Source organism: Camelina sativa, chromosome 9 (genome assembly GCF_030686135.1).
Source record: "Camelina sativa cultivar CO46 ecotype springtype chromosome 9, ASM3068613v1".
Lineage (NCBI taxonomy): Eukaryota > Viridiplantae > Streptophyta > Magnoliopsida > Brassicales > Brassicaceae > Camelina > Camelina sativa.
In genome coordinates, this window is record NC_141888.1 from 40,384,403 (window position 1) to 40,409,938 (window position 25,536).

The following is a 25,536-nucleotide window of genomic DNA, read 5'->3' on the forward strand; positions in this document are numbered from 1 at the left end:
TCAAAGAGCTTTTAAACTCTTATTCACTTATTGCGGCGAGAACGAAAGCGTTCTCAACAGAGTAAGAAGACATTGATTCTTGGGCATTCTTAGACTAAACAAGTTTTTTTTTGTGTGTTTATCATACCTTTGATCTGCACCAATTTGCTAAATGAGTTGGATTTTGACTCATCAATATCCATTAAACACGAAATCTAAATGGTAATGGGATTAGTTTGCTTTTGGTTTAAAAAAGAAAAGAAGGGCTAAAATAAATAAAAGCCCTGACCCGAATAAAGAGATTTTCGGGCTTTTTATTGAAACATTTCGAGTTTAAAGCCCTATTATTTTATTTTTGTTTTGTAACGAGACATCGTAACTATCGGAAGAGTTCTTTTTTCCTCTTCCACCAAATCCCTAACTCTTCTTTTTCAATTCTTCTACTTTGATTGATTCCTCCTTGGAGAAATTTAGGGAGAATGATGAACTAGTGATTAAAGGTTCTCATTTGTGGAAAACAGAGACCACCACCATTAATTTACGGGTGCATCATCTCTACCAGGTGAATCTCTTACTAATCTTGAGTCAAGTTAGATTTTTTTGTTTTTTAATTCCATAGATTGTTCACCAATCGCTCGACGAAATTACTCAAATAAATCTTAATCGATATTCTGCTTCTTCATCTGGGTTTTGAAAGTTTAATCCCCTTATAATTTGGTTGATGAATTTTTGTTCTTTTTTTTTTTTTAGATGAGGGCAGATAAGAAATCTTGCTGTCGCAATTGTCGTCGCCCCAATTTTTTTTTTTTTTTTGAGTATTAGCATAGATTAGGTGGAAATGGTTGCATAGGCATGAATTTAGGTGCATAGGGATGAATGAGTTAGAACAAAATTGGCATTCAAATAGCTTTGTGGTTAGAATAATTTTTCCAACTAAAAAAAAAAAAAAAAAATTGTATGAATGGGTCATTCCAACCCTTTCAACCATTTGCATCCTATTAATAATAGAAGAATAATAATCAAATCTCTATGCAAATCAATTTTTTATAACATGCAGTTTCCTTTCTCCAGATTCTAGATGAATGTTACTATTAATTGTTTTTGCCATATGTATAAACCGTATACATACGTAGGGTAAGGGTAAGATTTTTTTCATAAAGATTAATTTCCTATTATATATATGTTAATTTAACTTTTGAGATATTGATTTAATGATTTCCATTATACATACAGTAATTTAACATTTCTTGTTATATATATATATATATATATATATATAGGTCCCATCAACCCTAGCAGCAAAACAATTTCATCCAATCTCTCGCCTCATCTTGATCTTCAAGATATCTGCTTTGTTTTTTTCTGCGAGATTCTTGCTTGATTCGATCAACGTGTCTGAGCTTTGATTCAAGCTGTGGGTTTTCGAGGTATGTGAGCGTGTCAAATCTTCAAGTTTCAGATTTTGTGTATCATCCATCCTAAGTGTTGTTGTTTGAATATAAAATTTTTTAAATCCTACCACTTTGGTTTTATTTTCGTACAGATTACACGCTTTAAAGATCATCCGCATCCTTTATCTCGCTAGCTAATTCCGAGTCATTCATTATCCATGGTCAATCCTCCTCCTCCTCCGAGAATCCTCGGAGAATCCTCCTCCTTCACCGCAATTCATACCTATCGGTTACACTCCAAGGGTTTGGTGAGTCAAGAGCTTATTAAGGATGATACAATGCTGGTCTTTGGTTTAGGTTTGTCCCTCTGTAACTCTAACGATGACACGAAACTGGAGATTAATAAAGCTCAGACTCTGAGAACCCAAAAGCCGGCACCCCCAGAAGCTGCGGAACTGGCTGCCCTCATTCACGGCTTGAATTGGGCCTTGCATCTCAGTGTGGAAAGTATCCAATTCTTCTGTGACCACTCCAATACCTTGGCCTACGTAAGTTTCTCTCTTCTTCTTTTACCCTGAATCCAAATATATATATATCCTCATGTACGTACCTCACGTGTGTTGTTATTCACTTCACGCCTCTCACTCACTCATCATGTTTTATTTTTTTCGTTTTATTTACAGGTTACTCGTAAAGCTACACCGAACGATTCCGCTGTATCAGAACTTTTGGAGCGAGTGTTTCATCTTCAGACAAGTTTCAAGTCTTGTCAGGCAGTACTTGCTCTAAGCAGAGACATCAATTCTGTCTTTAAGCTAGCAAAAGATGCTATAGCTTCCCAAACTAGATGGTGTGAGGGCGACACCGAGTATGAGACTTGTCCGGTCTGCTACTCTTACGTTTCACCTAATGATAAGTTTGAGGTGCGCGGCTGCTTCCACCGCATCTGCGTTACGTGCATGAGGATGCCTTTCTCATCCGAACAACTTGTACGAGGGAACAACACAGCTATCTGCCCTTACCCGGATTGCGAGAATGATCTTGTGCCAGAGGATTGTAGAGGTTTTGCTGATGCTGATGCTATTACTCTTGCGATCCAGCGCAAGAAGGAGAAGGCCATCCCCGTTAAACACAGAGTCTACTGTCCCAACCCTTCTTGTTCCTTTCTGATGTCGGACCTCGACCTCATTAAGCATGTACGCAATAATAATCCTCGGCAGTCAGAAGCACGCAAGTGCATAGAGTGCGGCTTGTCTTTCTGCAAAAAATGCCATGTTCCATGGCACAACAACAAGACCTGCGATGAGTTCAAGAAGTCGGAGTCTTACCTGAAATCTGACGCGGCGCTTTTTGAGTCTTTTGTGAAGACAGAGGGATTGAAAAAGTGTCCCCAGTGTCGGAACGCCATTGAACATGGTGGCGGGTGCAAACAAATGACTTGCAGGTATCGGACATTTTTTACTGAGCCTGGTTTTATATATATATATATATTTATCTGTTCAAATCTGACTCTAACTATCTGTCTTTTGTTCATGGCAGTCACTGCTCACACGAGTTCTGTTACACATGTGGGGCTGCGTGTAAAAAGAGGAAGAAACTGACATGTGGATGCTCGCGCTCAGGGAAATAAACATCCAAGGTTTGACTATATAGATCGATCATTCCAAATAGTTTCTTTCTTATATAACTTATAAGACAAAGATGACTTGTTTTGATGATGTTGAAGATATTAGTGATGATATGCTACCGTTTGTCTGAGAGCCCACTATGGATTTTGCACGAACAACACTCTATGAGTTTAGAGGAAATGAAAACATAACAGTCTTTAGACGCTAAATGAAAAACCGAACAAGTATGTGATGCATATTCATGGACTCTCGAACCTTGTGCTGAATCTTCTAATCAACTGCAGGAATGCATCTCCTGGATGTCAGACTCACTCGGAGGAAGCTCATCAGTCTAGCCCTAAGTACTCTGGAAAATACTCTTGTTTGGATTCTCAAGTTATTGTGTTTTATTTAATGGATATATTAATAAGTTTATGTAATGAAGCTCAAAAGTTTGAAGTGAATTACTTTTATGCTTTGCTTTACTAATTATTGCACTTGACCATCCATTTAAGAGCAAATATCATTTCGTAGGAAAAGTTAGGAATACGAATTATAGAAGATTATCATCAAACAGTTGAGTCTCTATAAGATTGAAAATGAGTTACAGGAAAGCGACAGTTGCCACACGCGACGCGATCCTACAGACCCACCAAACATGAACATTGGGTATGTCCTAACGTGGCTGAGAGACTGAAACGGAGGTTGGTCAGTTCTGCTTGCAGCTTCAGAGCCAGAGGAAAACCGCATTGGTCGCGTCGTTTCCATCTCCTCCTCCTCTACGTAAGTTGGATTTTCTGATGTTGAAATTCTCCACTTCTTCCACCAGTTCGTCTTTTGTGTGGGTTACACGATGTGATGAGCTTGAATAGAACGCAAAAAGAATTTAGAGACAAGACAGAGAGGCGCCAATTGAGATGTTCTATTCCATGGCAAGCAGAACGAGAAACACGAGTCTAAAATGCACATATCAAATAATATCAAGATGCATCCGCACCTCCCCTAAGTGTTAAATAGCTTATGTGCATAAACCCCGCTTATAACAGGAGTCGAGATGCTCTTACCAATAATATTCCACCAGGAGCAATCAACTTGGACACTGAATCCCACTACATGAATCTGAAACAGGCAAATGGAAGTGTCACTCACTGGTAAACATATCTAATTGTGTGCTCAGTAACAGAAAGAGTGTGGTAGGTAATTTACTATAAGAGATATAGCAATCTAAGGAGGTACCTTTTGACAGGGCCATCAGGATGCAAACCACTAGCAATCTAAAGTTCCTTTGTCTATTACCAGCTGTTCCAACTTGGTGTCAAGGATATCATCAACCACCTACGAGAGCAAACCCGTTAGTTCCATGATGCTCATTACAGTAAGCATAGCTAGTTCATAGAGAAGATTTCGTGTCCTGTACTACTAGATAGATGCTAATTTCATGTAAAATGCATATCCCATTGCTTAAGAAAGGTCAGTAACCATTTCATATAGACAGGAAATACTGCATTATTGTGCTAATTATAGCATTTAGACTTTTATGGAGGAAGACTTCTTGTTGTGTGGGTTCCGCACCTATTTTTTTATATTAATAAAGCTAAACAAAATCATACCTAAAGCTACACAAATCTTTAGTCCAAGAGGTAACAATCTCCATAGCATCATCTCCAAACCTAAACTTGGCAAGAGGAAATCATAAAATCTAAATCACTTCCATCTGGCTATAGATAACTAAGATCTATAGCGACTAGCGAGATCTGAAATTTACCAAACTTCGCCAGCATGACCATGCTCCCTGAAATTTGTTAGCTCATCCGAATACGCTGCGTCCCTATAGCTAGCTTTGAAGACCAAGCATTGATTGACCTCCTCCATCAGCATCTGGCTCCTCCTTATCAAAACTATACACAAACCATTTCATATCAAGATGCATCCGCACCTCTCCTAAGTGTTAAATAAATCATGTGCATTAACCGCTTATACCTAAATCTTGTTCAGGAGTCGAGGTGCATGCGCTTACCAATATTCATTCCACCAGGAGCAATCACTTTGGACTCTGAAACCCAATACATTACTCTGAAACAGACAAATTGAAGTGTCACTGGTAAAAATATCATCCAACTGTGTGCTCAGTACGTATCAGAAAGAAAGTGTGGTAATTCACTATATAAAAGATAGCAGCAATCTAAGGACGCACCTTTTGACAGGGCCATAAGGATGCAAACCAATAGCATCCAAAGTTCCTTTGTCCATTACCAGCTTGAACTGGAGTTCCAATTTTGTATCAAGGATATATCATCAACCAAACACGTTAGTTCCATACTGTTGAGCATCTATTTTATTTCTCGTGGTGCTCATTACAGTAAGCATAGCTAGTTAAAAAGGACCCGGGTCCGTTAAAGTAAATAAAAAAGTCATCGTAAGAGTTATTTTTTTCTTCATCTTATTCAACCAAAACCTAACTCATCTTCTTCAATTCTATAGAACCTAACAATAAGAAAACACACAAACTTTTATATGAATAACTCAAAACCTATCTCAATCTCATAAGTTAAGTTATGCAACATCCTTAATTACATGTCCTTTTATATTAGGTAAACAAACATATTTAAATAACTAAAATATTGTAGGCAATTGTAAATTTAATGCAAAAAAAAAAAGATTTGTGTGTACATGCATCGCATGGTAAACATTGAAAGTAAACAAATAATACTCACCTTATTTATGCATATTGGTTCTCATTTGTGCAAAACAGAGACCACCATTAATTTCTGTTCTGAGTTCTGTGTGGAGAACGGGTGCATCATCTCTACCAGGTGAATCTCTTACTAAATCTCAATTCTAGTTATTTTTTGTTTCCCATGTCCGGGGGGTCTCTTCACGAAATTGCTCAAATTAACCTTTTTAAAATCTCAATCGATATCTTCAGTTTTTGAAATTTATCTTTTAAAGTATAATGGTTTTGTATGGTTGATTAAGGGTTTGTAGATTCACAACAGATACCACCATCGCGATGGATAATAACATTGAATTAGCGATAAAGGATGCGCATGATCTTAAACGTGTGGATCAAGAAAGTAAAGACCGGTTCTTAACTCAGGAGGAGACCAAGCTTGATCTTGATTCCTCTCCTCGGAGAATCCCCCTTAACAGCAATTCATACCTATCGGTCGGTCACACTCCAAGGGCTTATTAAGGATGATACAATGCTGGTCGTTGGTTTAGGTTTGTCCCTCTGTAACTCTAACGATGACACGAAACTGGAGATTAATAAAGCTCTGACTCTGAGAACCCAAAAGCTGGCACACCCAGAAGCTGCGGAACTGGCTGCCCTCATTCACGGCTTGAAATGGGCCTTGCAACTCAGTGTGGAAAGTATCCAATTCTTCTGTGATGACGACTCCAATATCTTGGCCTACGTAAGTTTCTCTCTTCTTCTTTTACCCTGAATCCAAATATATATCCTCATTTACGTACCTCACGTGTGTTGTTATTCACTTCATATTTCATAAAACCCTATAATTTCTCTATGTTTTACAGATAAAACCCTATACTTTTGACATTTCATATTTTTCCACCCCAAGTCTCTATTTTGAACAAGCTAAACCCTGAACTTTCACTTTGTAATATTTTCGCCCTAGTTCTCTGCTTTTGAGAAGTTAAAACTCTGGACTTTGGGTTCGTGTTCGTCATAATAAACTCTGAACTATCTCAATTCTCAACCATAACGAACATTTTAGTTAACGAATTGAGATGGAGATCAATCCAAACATTCCTGGAAAAAATAAGGGTCGAAGATAAGTCATTACATGTTTTGAATATGCCTTAACTCCTTAGCCACTTCTTCAATCGTTGGCCTCTTCTCTGGCAATACGTCAACACATCTTGCAGCGAGCTCTGCGCTAGCCTCTAACGCGTTTTGCTTAGCGTCTTTTATCAGATTCGACTTCAAGAACACCAAAAGATCTCTTCTTCTGGGTAAAGGAACAGGCCTTAGAGAAGACTCTGCAGCTGGAGTGAGGCTTTGAAACAGATCACGAGAGGCTTCAATGAAGACATCATGAGGCTCTCGTCCAGTCAGGATCTCAATAAACGTAGCACCAAATGCGAAAACATCAGTCTTCTCGTTAAATTTTCCGGTATCTACTGACTCTGGAGCTATAAACCCTATTGTTCCTTCAACCAATGCTTGTACATAGGTCTCACCTAATGGGATTTCTAGGGATAGTCCGAAATCAAATAGCTTGGCGTTTAAGTTATCGTCCAGTAAAACGTTACCTGTCTTCACATGTCTATGAATCAGAGGTCTTGATTTGCCAATATGGAGATAAACAATCGCAGCTGCGACCTGAGCAGCGATACGAACCCTGCATCTCCATGGTAAAATCATTTTCTCTCCTTGCTGCAAGTAAGCTGATAGATTCCCGTTTGGTACATATATTCGAAGACAATAATAGGTACCTTGCTCTCCAAACAACAACCAAGAAGCTTCACCAGACTCCTGTTCGTACTAACGTATGCAGCTATAGCGATTCCCCTTATGCAATACTCTACAAGCTCATCATGATCATTCGTTTTCTTGATTAGAACAATTCCTCTGTTCTCAAGAACTCCCTGAAACAAATCTATAGTTGTCGTCAAGAAGTAAGACATGATCTTGGTCGTAGTCTTTGGTTGCTTGCTTCAGATCGTGTTCAGAGAATACACAGAAAGGATTGTATTCACCATTCGAAATACGGATTAGTTCCAATGATGATATCTCACGGTCACCGCAAGATGATCTGTATGATGTTGTCGTCCTGTCTCCTCCTAAACAAGAAGAACATGGTTTCGATTTGAAGAAGCAGACAGACGAGATCGGGATACTTTAGCAGGACTGTCAAAGTACCAAACATACGATTCTCTTACAAGCTAAGATAATCATGAAAACAAGAAATAAAGAAGAAATATAGAGTTCACATTAATAAACTTAATCCAAAAAGAAAAAGAAAAAAAAAAAAAAACTTGTGTGTTCATCGTCATCGACAACGATACGGATCAGAAAACCACAACTTGGCATGAGGTAGAGAGCCTTTGGAATGGTAAGAAGTACAAAAAAAAGGGAGTGATGCTAATTTGACCCATACATATGGTTTTCTTACGAGGTTTCAACACATCATCACAACACAAACGAATAAACTTGAAATTTCATAGTCTAAAAAGTCTGATGACTACCACCAGATAATGTCTAAACTGCTCAAGATAAAATCAGTATCAGAGAACGATCACTCGGCAGGAGGTAGAGAGTCTTGGAATAGCGATGAGTTCCATTAAGATGACAGATTTTTCTTTCTTTCTGAAACATCCCACGCTCAGAGTCAGAGTCAGTTTCTTGAGGATTGGTGAGTTCTCCAGAATGTAACTCACTAGTTTCATCTCCATCTCCTCCCCTTTCAATGGGCTCATTATCCGAACATACTCGAGAGATGATAGGACACACCAAGGTCCAGGAATCATATAGATTCTCCCAGGGTCCAGACGAGTACGTAAATTCTGCAAGTACAACACAACCAAGTGTTCAATATATGATACCTTTTAACCATAACAAAGGAGGAGGTTGATGATTTCAATTAAAATAAATCCTAACCACGATAAGAGATTTCAGATTTGGGCAACTGTGAAGAAAGTTTGGCAACATTTCCCAACTGTCGTGGGTGAAAAACACATTCAAGGAAGACAGGTTACAGAATAAGGGCAGTGGTTCACATCTAGAGTAGTCATAGAAGACCTGTAAGAAGACGAAGAAGAAGAAGAAGAAAAAGAAAGGAATCAGGGGGAAAAAAACTTTGAGGATAAAGTTAAGCAAATTCAAATAGAAAGTTCAACACAGCCAGGTTACCTCAAGAGTCCTGGATGAGATGATCACATCTTTGACAAGATAGATGCTACCAAGAAAATTACGAATCATATTTCTCTTTGGTACATCAGCTGGATCAAAATTGCTTCCACCAGACAAGCTAAACACAATGTCGAGATCCACCTTAACAAGGGAACCCGAATTTTTTATTATGAAACTTGCAGTTCGAGCAGCATGTAGCATGAGAAACTTAAGCCTAGGAGCATCAATTACAACAGAATCCTTCTGATAATGAGTAATATTTAAGGTTTCAAGAGCTTTGCAGCCTGAGATGAGCGTTTCCAAAGCCAAATCGTCGGGGAATATAACACAACATAGCTTGAGAACTCTGAGAGAAGGTAAAGAAACAAACTCGGGACTGGACATGGTTACGCCAAAGAGATCTAAGGATTCCAAAGTCTGACAAGTGTAAATGGCTGGAGGTATCTGAGGCTCATCACTGTCCCTTGCATCTTGAGAATAGTCAATATGTTTAACTTTCAGCTGGAGGACAGTGTTCATCCACCGCCAGATAAGAGCATTATCAGGCTCACGATCCCAATCAATAAGGCTGTTAAACCTAAAACTTTCCAAGCACAACCCACTGTGAAGACCCAGAAATCTATCGACAAAACGCACGCAATTGTCCATGCTGCTTTGCGAATCAACGTTTCCTCGTTCATAGAAATCATAATCATCCAAGTGCAATCGAGGCACGCATTTCCAGACATCTCTCCATCTTCTAGATAAAACACTACATTTGACCACATCCTTAGTCCGAAGAAACAAGAGTACCTGACATAGCAACGAGTCTGGCAAATCGCTTATCCGATCCACTTCACCCGATTGTTTGGCACCAACACGTACTTCTTCAGCTTCATCCATTTGTGTACTTTGCGGAGCAAACGACGAATCCAAAAGATTTTAGGTCTAAGTGGAACGAGACGAGAGAGACGAGAGAGACGAGAGACGTAGGATTGGTGTTGTAAGAAAATGCTATATTAACTGTTGGGCTTTAGGTTGCAGCATAATGGGCCTATAGTCATGGGCTAAAATATCTGACACTCCCGCCGGAGGGTCTTGCGATTGGCCCGCCTCTGTCGTGCAAACACTTTTTGCGGAGTTAACAAAATTTTCCGATAATCCCAATTTTATTTTGTTTTGTTGAGATCTTTGCTGATTGTGGATTTCGTCTAGAAGAAGTAGAGAAGCGAGGAAGCTATGAGGGAGGAAGAAATTGAGAAGATCCGAGGCGTGGTTCGTGACTGCGTAAGTAAGCATTTGTACTCGTCGGCCATCTTCTTCGCCGACAAAGTAGCGGCTCTCACCAATGACCCAGCTGACATTTATATGCAAGCTCAAGCTCTTTTTCTCGGCCGACACTACCGACGCGCCTTTCACCTTCTCAACGCCTCTAAGATTGTCCTCCGAGATCTTCGATTCCGTTACCTCGCCGCCAAGTGCCTCGTAAGATTCCGATTTATCCCTTCTTCTATCTATCTAATTATCTATTTCTTTGTGGGATGGGATTTTGAATTTCAGATTGTTTCGCTTGAATCTAAGGTTTTAGGGTTTATCGGGTAATTTCTGTGTGTGTGTGTGTCTTCAGGAGGAATTGAAGACACACACACAGAAGATGGAATTGATGCTTGGTGATGCTAAGGTTGATGAAGATGGAATCGTCTATGATGCCAAAGATGGTAACGTCATAGATTTTGATAAAGATGCAGAGGACCGAGCGACTAATGTAAGTTTTTTACTCTATTCAAATACTTCACTCCAGATGTCATTATGTATATGACTCTAAAATGTTTAGTTAGTGAAATTGTTGGAATTAAAATTAATTGGTCTGACTACTATATACTGTTTCCACTATACTATTTTGAGGTTGAAGGTTTTGCAAGTACCTGCACTGATATATGGGGGTTGTCTTTTACAGATTTCATCGGCGATATGCTTTCTTAGAGGGAAAGCATATGGAGCTTTTACAAAACCGTTCTCAGGCTCGACAATGGTCAGTGAGCCTTTTTTCACTTATCTTTCTTGTTCAGGGGATCATTTGCATTTTCATGATTTTGAGAGGACTGATCTTATTGATCTGAGCATGTATATAAGTTTCACTGAACTGCTAGTAGGAAATATTAGGATCTTGTGTGTAATCTGACTGATCCATCTATCATGATTGATTGAGTGGTGTGTTGGAATCTTGAACTTCATATTCATTTAACTCATTAGATTCGGTTGAGTTTGCAGGTACAAAGCTGCTATCAAGGCTGATCCTCTGTGCTATGAGGTACTACTAGCGCCTTAGTCAATTGCTGCATGTTATTTTTAGTTTTTATGGGAAGTTGCAGAGCTAATGTGGGAATAAAATTCTCCTCATCACTGTATAGTATTAATAACCCTGATGTAGCTCTTGTAGATATCAGAAAACTTTACATGGACATGATTTGTGTAATCTATCTTTTCAGGCTTTGGAATGCCTCATTGAAAGTCATATGCTTACATCTGAAGAAGGTGAGTTATAGTTTTAAGCTTTTTCATTCTTCTTCATTTTATTGTCTTATTTGTTTCTTGGTGCAGTCGTTTACATGACTAGAAGTTAACTGAGGCTTCAATTGACTTTGGTTACATAAAATTCAGAATCGAGTCTGCTTTCTTCACTGCAATTTAATCCAGAAGACGGATGGCTCTCTTCTTTCTATTCATGCTTGATAAAGAAGGTAAACATTTCTATGTTGTAAGGTGTTGATCCGATTTGTGTCAATAGATACGTAGCACTTATATTTGGAATTTGCTTGCTGATTCTCTATTCTGCTAATTTCTTTTGGCTAGCATCTTTTCTTCTTCTTCTTCTTTATACTTACTAGTTCTTCATGTCCAGTATGACCAACAGAGCACGATAGATGCTAAGTTCAAGAAGCTTGAAAACGAAAGTGGTAGTGTCTCTGGATCATCGATGATCACATTGGCTAATAACACTGATCGGTTGGCCTGTAAAGCTCAGTACTACCATCAATGCTGTGAATATCAGAAGTGTTTCGAACTAACCTCTGCGTAAGTTGTATATTACTGCTGATGCTAAATTTTGAGCAATATGAAACTTGAATAAATCTAGCAATGTGATTCTCTTTTGGTCTTATTTGACAGACTCCTTGAAAAAGATCCTTTTCATTTGAAGTGTACCTTGGTACATTTGGCCGCTGCCATGGAACTTGGTAATTCAAATGAGCTCTATCTAATGGCGTGCAATTTAGTAAAAGACTACCCTTCAAAGTGAGTATGAAATTCATTTTCTATATGGCCAGTGCGTGAGCATGTCAATATAGTTCTTATGATTTTATCCCAATCCTAGCTAGGATAGTTAACCTGTTTATGGTTCAGCTTGTCAAGACCATGAATCAACTTCAAGAGCATGTTTTTTTGGTGGAATATGTTTTATGTACTTGGTCTCGTTGAACATGTGAAATTGATTTCACGTTTTTGTGTATGAGTCAAAGTTTCATAATTCCTTTGCTTGATGCTCTGTGGTATAAATACTCCTGCGTGGTTTTGTAGGGCGTTGTCATGGTTTGCGGTGGGTTGTTACTACTGTTGTATCAAAAAGTATGCTGAAGCTCGTCGGTACTTTAGGTAATGCCTTGATGCAGTCTCTATCAATTCATGCGCCACATCTAATCTTTACTCTTCGCTCTGTTATTCTCTCTATCAACAGTCTTCCTGATGTGTATGTCACAACTCATCTTCTGTCTTATCATCGATTCAATTTTACTTGCTTTCGTTGTGCTCGTTTATAACATCAATCTGCTTTGTTTTATCTTTGCTGGGTCGTCTCAGTCTGCTCAGTCTGATTTTGGAAACCAAGCTAATTATTTGTTTAAGGTGCAGAGCATACTTCAGTTCTTTGCTTAAAATTTTATCTTAGTATATGTCTTGTGAATAATGTTTTCTGATGATGATTTCATTTGCAGCTTGCTGCTTATGGCGCGACGTGGTTCTGGAGAAAGGTACATTTGATCATTATAGCATGATGACAAAGTAATGTCTCCTCTCTTTATCTTCGAATACATTTACTTACTTTCGATATTTTTGTTTGTAACGTAACTCTGCTTTGTTTTGTCTTTGCAGGTCTCAGTCTGATTTTGGAAACCAATTATTTGTTTTATGGTGCAGAGCATACTTCAGATCTTTGATAGAAACTCTATTTTAAGACATGTCTTGTGAATTAATAATGTTTCTTAAGTTTTCTGATGATGATTTTCATTTGCAGCTTGCTTATGGCTTGACGTGGTTACATATGGGGAAGAGTACATTACTTAATCATTACAACATGATGACAAAGTAATAATACGCTACATATTATTTAATCTTTTCTCACTGCTAATATTTTTCATGTTAGAATATATCTTGGAGACAACACAGCAGATCGCTACTTACTATGTTCCCTCTCGATGTCTAGTTTACAGATTTCATCATCAAAGAGAGTGCCTCTTGTCACACCTGTTTGCGGAACAGCTTCTGTTGGCAAGTCCACTAGTAGCTACACACACAACTTGCTCAGAGAATAAACTTGCCAAATGTCTTACATGTAACCATTCTTCATCTGTTCATTGCATTCTCATTTGTTTGTGATTTTTTGAAAAATTATAGTATGTGCTCTTTTGTTTCACAGACGGACATGGCATATGTGCTCTTTCGAACAGAAACTGAGTACGTTATTCTCCTTTTTAATGATGGACATACTATGAAGTTCCCTTTGGAGTTGGACTTTGCTTCCCTTACATGAGCAATAGTAACCAAGATTCCCATGTAAGTGATTAGCTTTTGGTTCCATAAAATCATCTTGAGATTTTCATGTCTTAGCATCCTAACTGGTTATCGTTTTGTTTCTCCAAGTTTCTACAAAAATACCATCTTTCTGCCATTGTGGAGCATCTTGGGAATATATATAGCATCTTTTGCTCATTACTCCTTTTATGCGAGGTCAGCTCCTTAGACATGGCATAAGGTAAATATGATATCACAATTTTATTTGATTTATGAGTTTATATTGTTCCTCACAGTACTGAAATCTTGATTTTGTTGCTCAGATGGTTGATGGGCTGAAATTGCTCGTGACACTTGTTTTTGATTCCTGGTTTAATTTCTCGTTCTGCAGTTTTACTTGACATTATCTTCCTTAACTCTGTTTTCCAGGGAAGTCTGGTGTCAAAGAAGTCAAAACTTTCCCTTCTGGTACTAAAGCGCCTGCGGATCATGTTCACAGCAAGGGCCTTAAGCTCTGGATTTACTCAGATGCCGGGTAAACTATTTTTTTCCTATGCTTCTAGAATAATTTTCAGAGGTCAGAGGAATGAATTTTACACTTTTCCTGGTGCTTTGAACATGAATACACATTCTCCTTCTAATTGTGTTGGTTTACTTGCAGCAGCACTATGCCAGGTTCTTTAAGCCATGAGGAGCATGATGCCAATACCTTTACAGAATGGGTACGTTAGATTTCATTCTTGTTTTCTCACATTCTTTTTCATCTCATAAAATGGTCACTGACCTGATTTTCAGACAGTGAGTATAAGTTACAATACTTGGTGGACAAGAACGTGATTGTACTCCGATACAAATGTTTTTCATATACACTTCTGATGATTCTGTTTTTGGCTTATTATGTTTCTTCGTGAAGGTTGGGAGTGCACTTTCGGATCCATATCTTCCATCTGCAGCTGCATTAAATGGTTTAGCTGGGCCACTCCATGGTTAGGCTAATCAGGTAACCTCTCTTATTTATCTTCTCTTGTTCGAAACTACAAGTGAGAGTTACGAGAATGGCACTTATAAACTGCGAAACTTATGATGTTCAACTGAGAATTTTGAAATCCTAGTCTGTTTTTCTTTTGCATGGTCTTGTTGTTGTAGGAAGTTCTGCTGCTGTGGATCAGATCAGTTGTCACAACTGCCAAAAAATGTGTTTTGAAAGCAAGTTTGTTATCTGATCATCGCTCCTCCGGCCTCTGAATTCATACATGTGGAATTCTTCATCTAGGGTTTGGTCTCTCTCTCTCTCTCTCTGTTGCTTTTTATTATGTTCATACCTCTTTTCTTTGTTATACTTCTTAAATAATGCGTCCCTAAGTAAGTAAGTTTCATCTTCGTTTTGCAGGTTGTTTAACATATGCTTGGAGAAGGTCCTGAGGCAACTCACCCCTGCAAATTGCAAATTTCATATCGTACTAGCTGGAGCTCTAAAGGTAATCGAATTTTATGTTTTAAGCAGAACTAGTATTGAGTTTTCTGAAGAGTCATGCCTCTAATTAGTCTTTACTTCTTTGGTTTTGCTGTGAAGGTTATCAAATTAGTCGTTGGAGATAAGAGTCTCAACAGGAGTTACCCCCAATAACCTCTTTGAGTATGTAGTGTTGCATGCTTCTCTCCATGATCCTGATCAACACAGAAATTCTGTTAATCTCTTGCTATCTTTGCAGGTGAGTTTATATCTAGCTATATATGAGACCAATGTTGCATATGAGACCAATGTTGTTACCCCCAATAACTTCTTTGAGTCTGTAGTGTTGCATATGAGTGGATTGAAGTAAGTTCTGAAAGACACAAGGATGCTCACACATTTTTTGCTAGTTCTCTGATGTTTAATCCTTTGTAACAGTTGCTCAGTCCCACAGAATTATTTTGCTAATCTTGTGGCTGAGCGTGAGTTTGTGGAATGTACCTCCTCTGTTCCCGCAAGCTCTGGTTCTGTTCAAGCAACTCTATCCGGACCATACGACAAAAGAGATGGAGATTTCCCACAACAGGTTTGAAGACATCATCCACTGTGCTATAAATTTAAAATTATATATGTTTCATCTCTTCCCTTATCTTAGTACATATATTTGATTTAAGAAAAATGATATTATCGCATTTGCAGGAAACTGTAGGAGTGTTCATGGAAAAACTGCTTGAGTACTCACAGATGTGTGTGGGCACTTGTTGCTGAGTACCGAAGAGCTGCGTTCGTTACTCATCCGGGAAATATCCACTAGACAGTTATAAAATTGCAAACCCTTTTTCAAAAAAAAACAAAAAAAAACTGAATTTTCAAACGGCAACGTTTCAGCAAAATCGCAATGTGGTGGAGTAATAAGCCTAGCCCTGCCCAGCCCATATATTGCAACGTTGTCCGTGTTGTGTTTTGTTAAGTTTGTCAGACGCGCCTCGATTACCTCATTTTCTCAAAATATTTAAAATTCGTCGATTTTTGTAGTCTATAACCTTGCCGAATTGATGAAACGCGCGCTACGCGCTCTTCATGCGCGTGGGCATTGTTTTCAATTATTTGCCTGTTGTGTGACACGCGCGTTAAGTGGGCTAGACCATGGTCAACCTTTGTCAACTAAACGATACCGTTTAGAAAATTGTAATCTATTCTGTAGAATAATCAGGCCTGGCCCATATAGTACCACATCATGTAATAAATATACAAGCCCGACAAGGTACAAATGTTATAGACCGAGACTCAATTGACTTGGCCTATATGATAAAGACTACTGATTCGATTTTACAGTATTCCGTCAAACATTATACAAACCAAATTCGAAAACAAAACAAAACTGTCAACAACCAATCTTCAAGTTAAAATGATTGACCTAAGCCTAATGTAAAATGTTTAACGAACAATCTATGATTACTAAACAAAGGAATCTCAATCTTCTTTAGGACTTGATACGACATCAACGAGATACTGATTCAACTTCTGTCCAAACGTCTTCACAGAGAATGATTCGACGACATGATTCCTGGCCTCAGCTCCCATTCTCTTCGCCAATTCAGGATCTTCGATGAATCTAGCCATTGCCGAACTGAAATCTTCTGGAGTCGGTTCACAAAGATAGCCTGTTACTCCATTCTTTACTGTCTCTATAGGGCCACCGCTATTGCAGGCAATCACGGGTTTGTATGCAGCCATTGCTTCTAATGGAACAATACCAAAATGTTCATCCTAACATTTGAAATGGACCATGAGAATGAGATGAGATTGAAACTTGGAGGACGACAAAAAAAAATGATGGTGACTTTTACCGTGGGCGTGTAGAGAGCGCACAAGCAACCAGAGAGAAGTTCATTTCTTTCAGCGGTTGAACAAGATGTAATGAAGTTAACTTGATCAGAAACTCCTTCTTTCTCGGCTAAACTTCTGAGCTCCTCCAAGTACTCAACATTCTCCTTCAATCGCTCGTCATATCCACCTGAATAACAGAGCTTTGTTTGTTAGAATACAAACAGTACATATGATAATGATAGGGAAGTCAATTATAATATAAACTTGCCTGCAACGGTAAGGGTAACATCAGTCAAATTTTGCTTATGTTTGCAAAGCAGAGCAAAAGCAGAAACGGCTAGATCGATGTTCTTTTTCCTCTCAAAGCGGTTTATAGAGAGGAAATTCAACCTGCTCGAGATAAAGAAGAACTTATAGAAACCGGCAGAGAAGTAATTTTTCCATATGGAAGCTTGCTTTAGTATCCTGTAAATTTTGGAGTTCAGGGATATACAATACTTATAAGTATGGGGTTCATTGAACTGATCAATATTGACTGCTGGGTAAAGTACAGCTGGGCGACTTCCTTGTGCATTTAGCCTTTTAAATGTATTGGCAAATGTTGATGCCGTGAAGTTACTGTTAACAAGGATCATATCAGCCATCCCTACAATCCCACAAGTGATAATATAAGAAACAATTGCTGTCAGATGGATGCAAGTAAAGAGGAAAGGAATGGAAAACCAAACCTGTGGTTTGTTCTTCGATGAAATCAATGGGTTTCCGATACATCCGTCTAAGTGCTGTTGTATGCTTAGCTAGCAAGAGATCAGGGAAATGGCAGTAGAAAACAACCTACATATATCCACCACATATATTCAAGATTAAAAGCTATTGTCTTATAAAGTGAGCAAACGAGATGATGAGTAAAGCAGCAAAGTTTGAATACCTTTGAAGACCTTTTAAGTTTAAGCAATGGGACAACGACTGAAACCTGGTCTACAAGTATAACATCGAAGGAAGACCAACCCAAAAGAACACAGAGAGCAACAAACAAGCACCGCAAATATGCACACACTGCGTGTAGTCGGTAGAAAATATGCCGTGGCAGGAAAGATCCATACACCGTAACTTGAAAGATACCTGGATAGTTGTTAAGACATGAATCATAATAAATCTCAAACTGTGATTATACATTGCTTACAAATTTGAATAATATCCCAAAAGCTATACAGAAACCCAGATGACAAATTGAGAGTTAAACTCTATGTAGCTATACAAAGCAAACATCTTCCGCCGGCATGTGCATCTGTTATCTGAAAACCAACCAAGCAAAAAGAGACTCACCGGAGAGAGTTTCCTCGAAGCATCTGGATTTGTCGTGGTGAGAGGTAAAGACATGAACTTTATGACCGTGGGACGCAAGCTCAACCGCCGCATCGACGATCAATCTCTCTGCTCCACCTGCAAAGAAAGAAACAACGCACTAAGTGTAAATTTGTGAGACCCCCGAACAAGAAGATGAATTTTGCACCAAATATCTAATAAGTCTCAATTACGTTATTTAAATATTATAATTTGGTAATAATAATAACTCCCTCGGAAGCGGAAGCAAGATAGATCCCAGAAGAAGGACCAATTTATAAGAGAGGAAGAAGATTAATCAGGGGAAACTAAAATCGAACACTGGATGAAGATCGTGTATACCTATCCCAAGATCTGGATGTATGATGGCGATGTTCATCTTCGAAGCTTCTTTTTTCCCCATTTTGATCTGACTTTTTGCAGACTCCACTGGTTTCGTTTTTCTGTTTGCGGGTTTCCTGCGACTTTGCAGAGGTTGTCGAGAGATATTTGACCCGCCCGTCTTGGATCCATTGGATTAAAAGGTGAAACAAAAAAAAAAAAATGGGTAAGATGAGGGATGCTTAAGGCCCACATCTTCTCGGCCCAGATAGCCCAACACATAATTAAATTATTTAATTATCACGAAATTTAATCTATGCTGTACTTAACAGTAACAACAGTATTTGATGCAAAAAAAGAATGATTGAATATTTTATTACGACATTAACTAGTCTCTTTTTCTGAAAAGAAATGGTGAAATTATTAAAATTATTATGAGATGTTTATGTATGTTTATGTAAATAAATGATTTAGTTAAAAAAATGTCTTGCAACATTTTCTCTCCTAAATTTTGGTTAGGAGTACTCCAAAATTCTCAGTGAGAAAAATAAAAGAATGTTTTTTCATTAATCAAAATTTCGTATAAAAAGTTGGGTAACGCATACAACACTGTCTTTGATGACTCCATCATACCAAGTCATAAAAAGTTTGATAAGATGCCCGGAAACTAAATAATCGTGTACCTGAAAGAAGATTAAGTGCCTTCCATATAACATAACTTGTTGCATCTTCACTCTTAAATTGATTTCCCCAGAAGAGAAACCATATGATTTTAAGCCTCTGCGTAGCCAAAAGATAAAAGACTGGTTCATTGCATCATCAAACTTAAATAAAAAATGTATGAAAGCAATAACTAAGGTTCTATATTAACAACTGTGATTAGAAGGTGATCAGGTACTGTCTATACTAACCAACGCATGCCTCAGCCTCATTGTTGGCCTGTGGTTTTATCAGCTCTTATCTTCGCACATATGTTCCTGAAATGATTCACAATTCAATTAAAGAAATAAACAGGATAAGAGAGAGAGTAGATCTTCTCTTTGGTATAATGTGTCTTACCTCGATCACAGATGACGATGGGTTCTCATTGTTCTGGTTAGCATTAGATATAACAAGAGGGGTAACGCCTTTCGTTACTCTACGTGGTAGAAGCTCAAAATCCCAGCCAAGTAGTTCACAAACAAACCGAGCAAAAGCCTTGTGAGCTCGTATTTTCATTTTCGGTATTTTAGTACAATGGTGAACAACTCCATAACAGTGTTTGAATCTTTTGATCATTTTCTTATCAGTCGCAGCACAACACACCAGACAGACAAATACTCCACCTTCATAGTTTTCCTCATAGTGACTCTTGAGCTCAGCATTCTCTGAGAAAACTCTAGATATTAACTCCAACTCCTCAGAAAAATTTTCATCACCGTTCTCCTCAACTGAACCAGTACCATCCTTGGCAAAAATGTCTTTGAAAGCTTCGGATGCATTCTGTTGCATTTGTAACAAATCAGCCTTTGCGTGTTCTTCAACAGACATGACCCGTTGTTTCTCCTGAGGAATCTTCAAGTCTGAAGGCAGCTCAGATGCTCCTTCCACAACCACCTCTACCCCCACAGTCTGTCAAAAAAGATAACCAAAAAAAGCTATAAGTATTTCTGAATCACCAGAACTATTTAAGAAACCTACCTAACAAGGATCATAATGATCCAGAACAATATATATATATATATATATATATAAACTGATAAGCTTATCTATCTCTGATCATTAAAACCAAATAGTAACCTGAACTATCAAGCTATATAATTCACACAAGTAGATAGTCATCTTTTTTGAAGCCACAGACTACATTAGTTGCAAGTGTATAGACTCTAACCTGAGCGTCCTTCTGGCTCGAAACAACAGGGTTGTTAACGTCCCAACCAAGAACATTGCAAACAACTTGTGCAAGAGCTCTATGCTGAGTTTTCAAATCAGTCTTATTAATGGAAAGCGAATGCTGAATTAAAGCCAAACAGCTCTTGAACTTTCTACAGCTCTTCTCTCCAGTGCCACCACAAACCAAACACCAGAACTCTCCATTCCCAGTGTTCTTCTCATAGTATTCCTTAAGCTTCCCATTACTCTCTTCAAACACTCTCGTCAAAAACTCAAACGACTGATCCTCATCATCTCCTTCATCACTATCATCTTCCCCTGATTTGTTGTCACCGAAGAACTCGCGACAGGTTCGATGTATATCTCTCTGAAGCAAATTCGCAGCCAATTTCGCTTTCTCCTCCTCCGTAATAGGTCGCGCCTTCTTACACGGCCTTTGTTCAGGCCATCCAGATCCCGCAGACTGAAGCGGTTCCTTCACAGGCCATTCTGGGCCCGAATCAGGCCTCTGACGCTTGTTGTTACTGTAGAGATTTTGAGGATTGTTAGGGTTTCTGGATATGATCTTCTGTGGAGTAACAGCTCCATAGCGAGAGAGAAGTTGCAAATCCGCCGGCGGGATGTAATTAGGCCTGCTGGGTCGTTGAACCGGGTTGAAATTAGGGCTAGGGATTGGGTTTCGGGTCGGTGGACCTTGGTGCCAGAGCGAGTGAAGGTAGATTACTTCTTGCTTCAGTGATTCATCGTCGTACAGATTCATATTTCCCCGGCCGGCGATGATCAACTTCTTCAGGCTCCGTTTTGTGTCATTAGTTCGCTTTTTTTTTTTTAATTCATTACATAACTATTTTACCATTTACTGCAACTTAACGCCTGAACTTTAACTTTATTATATTCTTCTCCTAATATCTCAATATTTTACAAGTAAAACCCTATACTTTTGACATTTCATATTTTTCCACCACAAGTCTCTGTTTTGAACAAGCTTTCACTTAAGTAATATTTTCGCCCTAGTTCTCTGCTTTTGAGAAGTTAAAACTCTGAACTAGCTCAACCATAACGAATTGAGATGGAGATCAATCCAAACTTTCTGGGGAAAAAGGGTCAAAGATAAGTCATTACATGTTTTGAATATGCCTTAACTCCTTAGCCACTTCTTCAATCGTTGGCCTCTTCTCTGGCAATACGTCAACACATCTTGCAGCGAGCTCTGCGCTAGCCTCTAACGCGTTTTGCTTAGCGTATTTTATCAGATTCGACTTCAAGAACACCAAAAGATCTCTTCTTGTGGGTAAAGGAACAGGCATTAATAGAGAATACTCTGCAGCTGGAGTGAGGCTTGGAAACAGATCACGAGAGGCTTCAATGAACACATCATGAGGCTCTCGTCCAGTCAGGATCTCAATAAGTGTAGCACCAAATGCGAAAACATCAGTCTTCTCGTTAAATTTTCCGGTATTTACTGATTCTGGTGCTATAAACCCTATTGTTCCTTCAACCAATGCTTGTACATAGGTCTCACCTAATGGACTTTCTAGGGAAAGTCCGAAATCAAATAGCTTGGCGTTTAAGTCAGCGTCCAGTAAAATGTTACCTGTCTTCACATGTCTATGAATCAGAGGTCTTGATTTGCCAACATGGAGATAAACAATCGCAGCTGCGACCTGAGCAGCGATACGATTAATCCTGCATCTCCACGGTAGAATCACTTTCTCTTCTGGCAAGTAAGCTGATAGATTCCCTTTTGGTACGTATTCAAAGACAATAATAGGTATCTTGCTCTCCAAACAACAACCAAGAAGCTTCACCAGATTCGTGTTCGTACTAACGTATGCAGCTATAGCGATTTCCCTTATGCAATACTCTACAAGCTCATCATGATCGTCCGTTTTCTTGATTAGAACAATTCCTCTGTTCTCAAGATCTCCCTGAAACAATCTATAGTTGTCGTCAAGAAGTAAGACATGATCTTGGTCGTAGTCTTTGGTTGCTTGCTTTAGATCGTGTTCAGAGAATACACGGAAAGGATTGTAGTCACCGTTTGAAATACGGATTAGTTCTTCAACCAGTAACCCTCCGTTCTTCAGTGATGATATCTCACGGTCACCGCAAGATGATTTGTACGATGTTGTCGTCCTGTCTCCTCCTAAACAAGAAGTCATTAGTTTCCCTAAGAACATGGTTTCGGTTTGAAGGAGAAGACAGACGAGATTGGGATATTTTAGCAAGACTATTTAGAGTTGACCCAAAGAAAAGAGAAGCGTCGCGGACATTTCATTATCTATTATCTATTGACTTTTCTCTCACATACTCCAAAAAAGTTGACAATTTTCCCCAGTCTATATTTGACTTTTTTTAACGCCGAGATCAGTGATTTTAAAGTCCCCTCTGTTTACTTCAATAGCCTCGCTGATGCAAAATTCATAGACAAAAGTTTGTACACATGACTTGTTTACCATTATTATTTGACAACTTCCTTAACTTAGATTGAATGAATAGCGTTTGCTTGGAAGTACGTAGTCGTGTTTCAAATTTAGTCATTAAATACAAAATCCCGTTACTGTACTATATAGTCATGGACAATACAAGACTAACGTTCAGTCGTTAATAATGTTCAACCGCTGATGAGGTTTTTCTTTTTAGTAGTAAGTAGCTATATTCCGATCTAATGACCTAAAGGATAACATCTTCGTTTCCAGCTTCAAAACTTAGCTTTACTCTCAGCGGGATTAAATTCGGTATACATAACTCAAAATCTAGCAATGCTTCCATTACTGGCGTTAATTAGAGACAGACTGGCTCCTCAAACCAATATTACCATCAAGGCCATTTTAACCAGAACTGAGTAAACAAATTATCGGGAGCTTGTTTAGTTATGACATTTACACTTCTAACTCAAGAAAAACAATATCTGCCCAAGAAGTTGAAATATTTTTGATAGTTTAGTAATTATACGTACTTACATTTAATTACTCTATATGTATATATGTCATATGTGCATGTGAGAGTCATAATAACATTAATTTTAATATAAATCGAATTCAGTACGATTTCAATTTCCCAAATCTGGCAAAACCTTGATACTTACCTAGACCACGTTGGTTTCAAACGTAAAAACTTACTTCCATTAGTGTTTACATTAACTATATGTTATATAATCTAAGAATTCTTTGCAAATTTCAAACACAAACGTAAATGTAAAATATAATCAGCGATCTAATCTTATCATAATTAATCAAGGGAAAATTGAATGCCATCACAGTGGGCTTAATTAATACACACATCTGAGTAGCTTTTTCCTTGATCATGCTACAACAGAAAACTAGCCTTCAAACATGTTTTGGGATCGTCTAGACTCCTGTATAAATTAAAACACGATTAAGTAGTATAAATAAAACCAAATTCTCTGCAAAACGGAACATTAGTTTTACTCTTTATCAATCCGAACAAATATGTAGTCATTTAATAATTTAAGAAAAGGCTATAGTACTATTTTACTGTCATACTGTATATAAGAGAAAACAAAAACAGTTTCACCAATTTTAGCATTTACAAATCCTCGAGGAGAAAACTCAAACATTTAAGATCCAACAAGACAAGAAACTACTTTACAAAGAGCAAACAATAACCATCTAATTGCAACAAAGAATGTACATACATTCATATATACACTAATAACACCTAGCTAAGCCGAAACTAGGGTTTTCTCTTGTGTGTGTGTGCGTGTATATTAGTATGTATATACGCTCTTTAGGGTTTACAGTGTCGTAAAATGAAAATAATATACGTCAAATTTTGTCACTCTAAGACCACATACATAGAGTCACGCAAGTGATGATGAATCTCATGATTCACAAGCTATATATGATAATCTGAACATATCATAGGTTAGGAAATGATGTCTTATGGTTTCTTATGTATAAAACTCAAGTGTGCGATAAAAGCTTACTATCAAGGGCAATTTAATACATTTGTGGAATTGCTGCAGTTGCAGATCAGTACGTGGTAATTAAATAGAGAATGATTATATAAATAAAATGCTTACCATTAACTAATCCCACTTTTGTTTTATTATAGTAGATTTTTTTTTGTTTGCTTGCTAAGAAGGCAAGTTGGAGCTACTACTAGTTCCCGTAGTACCATCTTCACCATCATGACTCTTCATAGGATTCCTCTTCTTCCTCTTCTTTCTTTTCTTGTACGGAACTCCTCTTGCCTTTGCCTGCGAATCTCTCACTTCCCTCAGAAAAACCCTAATCCCGCCGCCGGCAAAAGGGTTTCTCTCCGGCAACCCTCCGTTTTCCTCGAAAGCCGCTCTTAGCCGTCCGATCAACGCATCTAAACTCCCCCACGCCTGTTTTAAAGGACAGTTACACTGTCCCGCCGGCTCAACCTGTCCGAAGAAAACGCATCCATGGACATGAACCTTCGTCTTCCCGAATTGGTCGAGGTATTGGAGGAAATCGAGGATGTGGTTTGAGCCACACTGCGAGATGTGAACTGGTGGCTGCTGGTTACGCAGGTATTGACAAAACGTGTTCCAGTCTCTTCGTTTCTGTGACTCGTACCTGCTTAACGCTGGTGGGTTAGGAGGTGACTGCGGTTGGTGCGGTTGTGGTTGCGATTGAGATTGCGACGATCCATCTGCTATGCCTTTGCCTTTGTTGCTACTACTAGCCATAGTAGATCGATCGATGATGGTTATGTTGATATAATCACCTCATAGCTACTTAGAGATTATTCATAAATAAAAAAAATGATTTATTTTTTTATGGGTCTTGGAAGGAGAAGAAGAGGGGGAATATAGAGAAACTATGTCAATGATGGTGGGGGGAAACTTTAGAAAAATTTCTACACTAATTGGAAATAGTCTTATTATATTCTCGCGTAAATTATTTGATGGGAATATACATATTTAGACACACACGGAGCATCAAATCAAATAATCAATAAGGGGTAAAAAAACTAAAAGCTAGTGTTCTATTATTGTTTTATTTTTTTTTCTTGTCAGCAAAATCTAGTGTTCTATAATTTAATCAACCTCGAATAAATGATTTTTTATAACTAAGTTCGTTTTTAGTCGAAAGTAAAATGACTAGT

At 38.3% G+C, this 25,536-nt stretch overlaps 5 protein-coding genes and 3 pseudogenes across 11 annotated transcripts; 2 read left to right on the forward strand and 6 right to left on the reverse strand.

The window, feature by feature from the left end:
- The first annotated feature begins 200 nt into the window (after nucleotides 1-200).
- On the forward strand, nucleotides 201-3,462 carry LOC104714149 (E3 ubiquitin-protein ligase RSL1). 4 transcript variants are annotated; one of them, XM_010431408.3, is made up of 7 exons: nucleotides 287-541; nucleotides 1,051-1,119; nucleotides 1,260-1,406; nucleotides 1,523-1,918; nucleotides 2,054-2,814; nucleotides 2,910-3,009; nucleotides 3,283-3,462. In XM_010431408.3, the coding sequence occupies exons 4-6, from the start codon at nucleotides 1,589-1,591 to the stop codon at nucleotides 2,998-3,000; spliced, it is 1,182 nt and encodes a 393-aa protein (XP_010429710.1). In that variant the 5' UTR covers nucleotides 287-541; nucleotides 1,051-1,119; nucleotides 1,260-1,406; nucleotides 1,523-1,588; the 3' UTR covers nucleotides 3,001-3,009; nucleotides 3,283-3,462. The 4 variants fall into 4 exon arrangements, with proteins under 4 accessions (XP_010429709.1, XP_010429710.1, XP_087322138.1 ...); XM_087466011.1 differs by having other exon boundaries at nucleotides 342-541; nucleotides 730-1,119; XM_010431407.3 differs by lacking the exon at nucleotides 1,051-1,119 and having other exon boundaries at nucleotides 201-541.
- A 3,317-nt stretch (nucleotides 3,463-6,779) lies between these two features.
- LOC104715975 (putative wall-associated receptor kinase-like 16) lies at nucleotides 6,780-7,996 on the reverse strand (annotated as a pseudogene).
- Nucleotides 7,911-9,974, reverse strand: LOC104714148 (F-box/LRR-repeat protein 13-like). Its single transcript, XM_010431406.3, has 3 exons — nucleotides 8,853-9,974; nucleotides 8,601-8,741; nucleotides 7,911-8,506 (listed from the first exon to the last, which is right to left on the reverse strand). The coding sequence occupies exons 1-3, from the start codon at nucleotides 9,732-9,734 to the stop codon at nucleotides 8,228-8,230; spliced, it is 1,302 nt and encodes a 433-aa protein (XP_010429708.2). The 5' UTR covers nucleotides 9,735-9,974; the 3' UTR covers nucleotides 7,911-8,227.
- A 96-nt stretch (nucleotides 9,975-10,070) lies between these two features.
- Nucleotides 10,071-16,172, forward strand: LOC104715976 (anaphase-promoting complex subunit 6-like; annotated as a pseudogene). The gene is made up of 25 exons (XR_015566382.1): nucleotides 10,071-10,316; nucleotides 10,459-10,596; nucleotides 10,789-10,863; nucleotides 11,103-11,142; nucleotides 11,321-11,366; nucleotides 11,493-11,572; nucleotides 11,734-11,906; nucleotides 12,000-12,125; nucleotides 12,408-12,482; nucleotides 12,565-12,576; nucleotides 12,687-12,731; nucleotides 12,821-12,856; nucleotides 12,978-13,016; nucleotides 13,120-13,190; nucleotides 13,309-13,428; nucleotides 13,522-13,658; nucleotides 13,746-13,857; nucleotides 14,046-14,151; nucleotides 14,278-14,338; nucleotides 14,530-14,616; nucleotides 14,763-14,895; nucleotides 15,007-15,094; nucleotides 15,190-15,328; nucleotides 15,508-15,655; nucleotides 15,769-16,172. The product of XR_015566382.1 is annotated as an anaphase-promoting complex subunit 6-like (transcript).
- Nucleotides 16,173-16,375: 203 nt separating this feature from the next.
- LOC104714146 (uncharacterized) lies at nucleotides 16,376-19,341 on the reverse strand. 2 transcript variants are annotated; one of them, XR_015566381.1, is made up of 9 exons: nucleotides 19,248-19,341; nucleotides 18,586-18,745; nucleotides 18,226-18,342; nucleotides 17,828-18,021; nucleotides 17,628-17,733; nucleotides 17,393-17,545; nucleotides 17,168-17,289; nucleotides 16,920-17,086; nucleotides 16,376-16,839 (listed from the first exon to the last, which is right to left on the reverse strand). XR_015566381.1 is itself a non-coding variant. In XM_087466065.1 (9 exons), the coding sequence occupies exons 1-9, from the start codon at nucleotides 19,290-19,292 to the stop codon at nucleotides 16,543-16,545; spliced, it is 1,356 nt and encodes a 451-aa protein (XP_087322191.1). In that variant the 5' UTR covers nucleotides 19,293-19,341; the 3' UTR covers nucleotides 16,376-16,542. The 2 variants fall into 2 exon arrangements, 1 of the variants encoding a protein (XP_087322191.1); XM_087466065.1 differs by having other exon boundaries at nucleotides 17,398-17,545.
- Nucleotides 19,342-19,470: 129 nt separating this feature from the next.
- Nucleotides 19,471-21,379, reverse strand: LOC104714145 (uncharacterized; annotated as a pseudogene). The gene is made up of 3 exons (XR_015566380.1): nucleotides 20,435-21,379; nucleotides 19,624-20,175; nucleotides 19,471-19,541 (listed from the first exon to the last, which is right to left on the reverse strand). The product of XR_015566380.1 is annotated as an uncharacterized LOC104714145 (transcript).
- Nucleotides 21,303-22,653, reverse strand: LOC104715977 (putative wall-associated receptor kinase-like 16). The gene has a single exon (XM_010433337.2). The coding sequence runs from the start codon at nucleotides 22,614-22,616 to the stop codon at nucleotides 21,555-21,557; it is 1,062 nt and encodes a 353-aa protein (XP_010431639.2). The 5' UTR covers nucleotides 22,617-22,653; the 3' UTR covers nucleotides 21,303-21,554.
- An 885-nt stretch (nucleotides 22,654-23,538) lies between these two features.
- LOC104714158 (protein LIGHT-DEPENDENT SHORT HYPOCOTYLS 7) lies at nucleotides 23,539-25,325 on the reverse strand. Its single transcript, XM_010431418.3, has 2 exons — nucleotides 24,482-25,325; nucleotides 23,539-23,794 (listed from the first exon to the last, which is right to left on the reverse strand). Exon 1 carries the CDS (start codon nucleotides 25,115-25,117, stop codon nucleotides 24,536-24,538), a length of 582 nt encoding a protein of 193 aa, XP_010429720.1. The 5' UTR covers nucleotides 25,118-25,325; the 3' UTR covers nucleotides 23,539-23,794; nucleotides 24,482-24,535.
- Between the last annotated feature and the right edge of the window lie 211 nt (nucleotides 25,326-25,536).

Bases quoted from the DNA above. Each gene is read 5' to 3' on its own strand.
- LOC104714149 (XM_010431407.3), top strand. From the start codon at position 1,589: ATGGTCAATCCTCCTCCTCCTCCGAGAATCCTCGGAGAATCCTCCTCC. The intron at 1,919-2,053 runs GTAAGTTTCTCT...TTTTATTTACAG, and splicing joins ACTCCAATACCTTGGCCTAC to GTTACTCGTAAAGCTACACC. The intron at 2,815-2,909 runs GTATCGGACATT...TGTTCATGGCAG, and splicing joins TGCAAACAAATGACTTGCAG to TCACTGCTCACACGAGTTCT.
- LOC104714148 (XM_010431406.3), bottom strand. From the start codon at position 9,734: ATGGATGAAGCTGAAGAAGTACGTGTTGGTGCCAAACAATCGGGTGAA. The intron at 8,742-8,852 runs GTAACCTGGCTG...GTCTTCTTACAG, and splicing joins TCTCATCCAGGACTCTTGAG to GTCTTCTATGACTACTCTAG. The intron at 8,507-8,600 runs GTTAGGATTTAT...TTGTACTTGCAG, and splicing joins ATCTGAAATCTCTTATCGTG to AATTTACGTACTCGTCTGGA.
- LOC104714146 (XM_087466065.1), bottom strand. From the start codon at position 19,292: ATGCAACAAGTTATGTTATATGGAAGGCACTTAATCTTCTTTCAG. The intron at 18,343-18,585 runs GTATACACGATC...CTTTCTTTGCAG, and splicing joins ACATCCAGATCTTGGGATAG to GTGGAGCAGAGAGATTGATC. The intron at 17,546-17,627 runs GTTTGGTTTTCC...GTGGGATTGTAG, and splicing joins CATCGAAGAACAAACCACAG to GGATGGCTGATATGATCCTT.
- LOC104715977 (XM_010433337.2), bottom strand. From the start codon at position 22,616: ATGTTCTTAGGGAAACTAATGACTTCTTGTTTAGGAGGAGACAGGACG.
- LOC104714158 (XM_010431418.3), bottom strand. From the start codon at position 25,117: ATGGCTAGTAGTAGCAACAAAGGCAAAGGCATAGCAGATGGATCGTCG.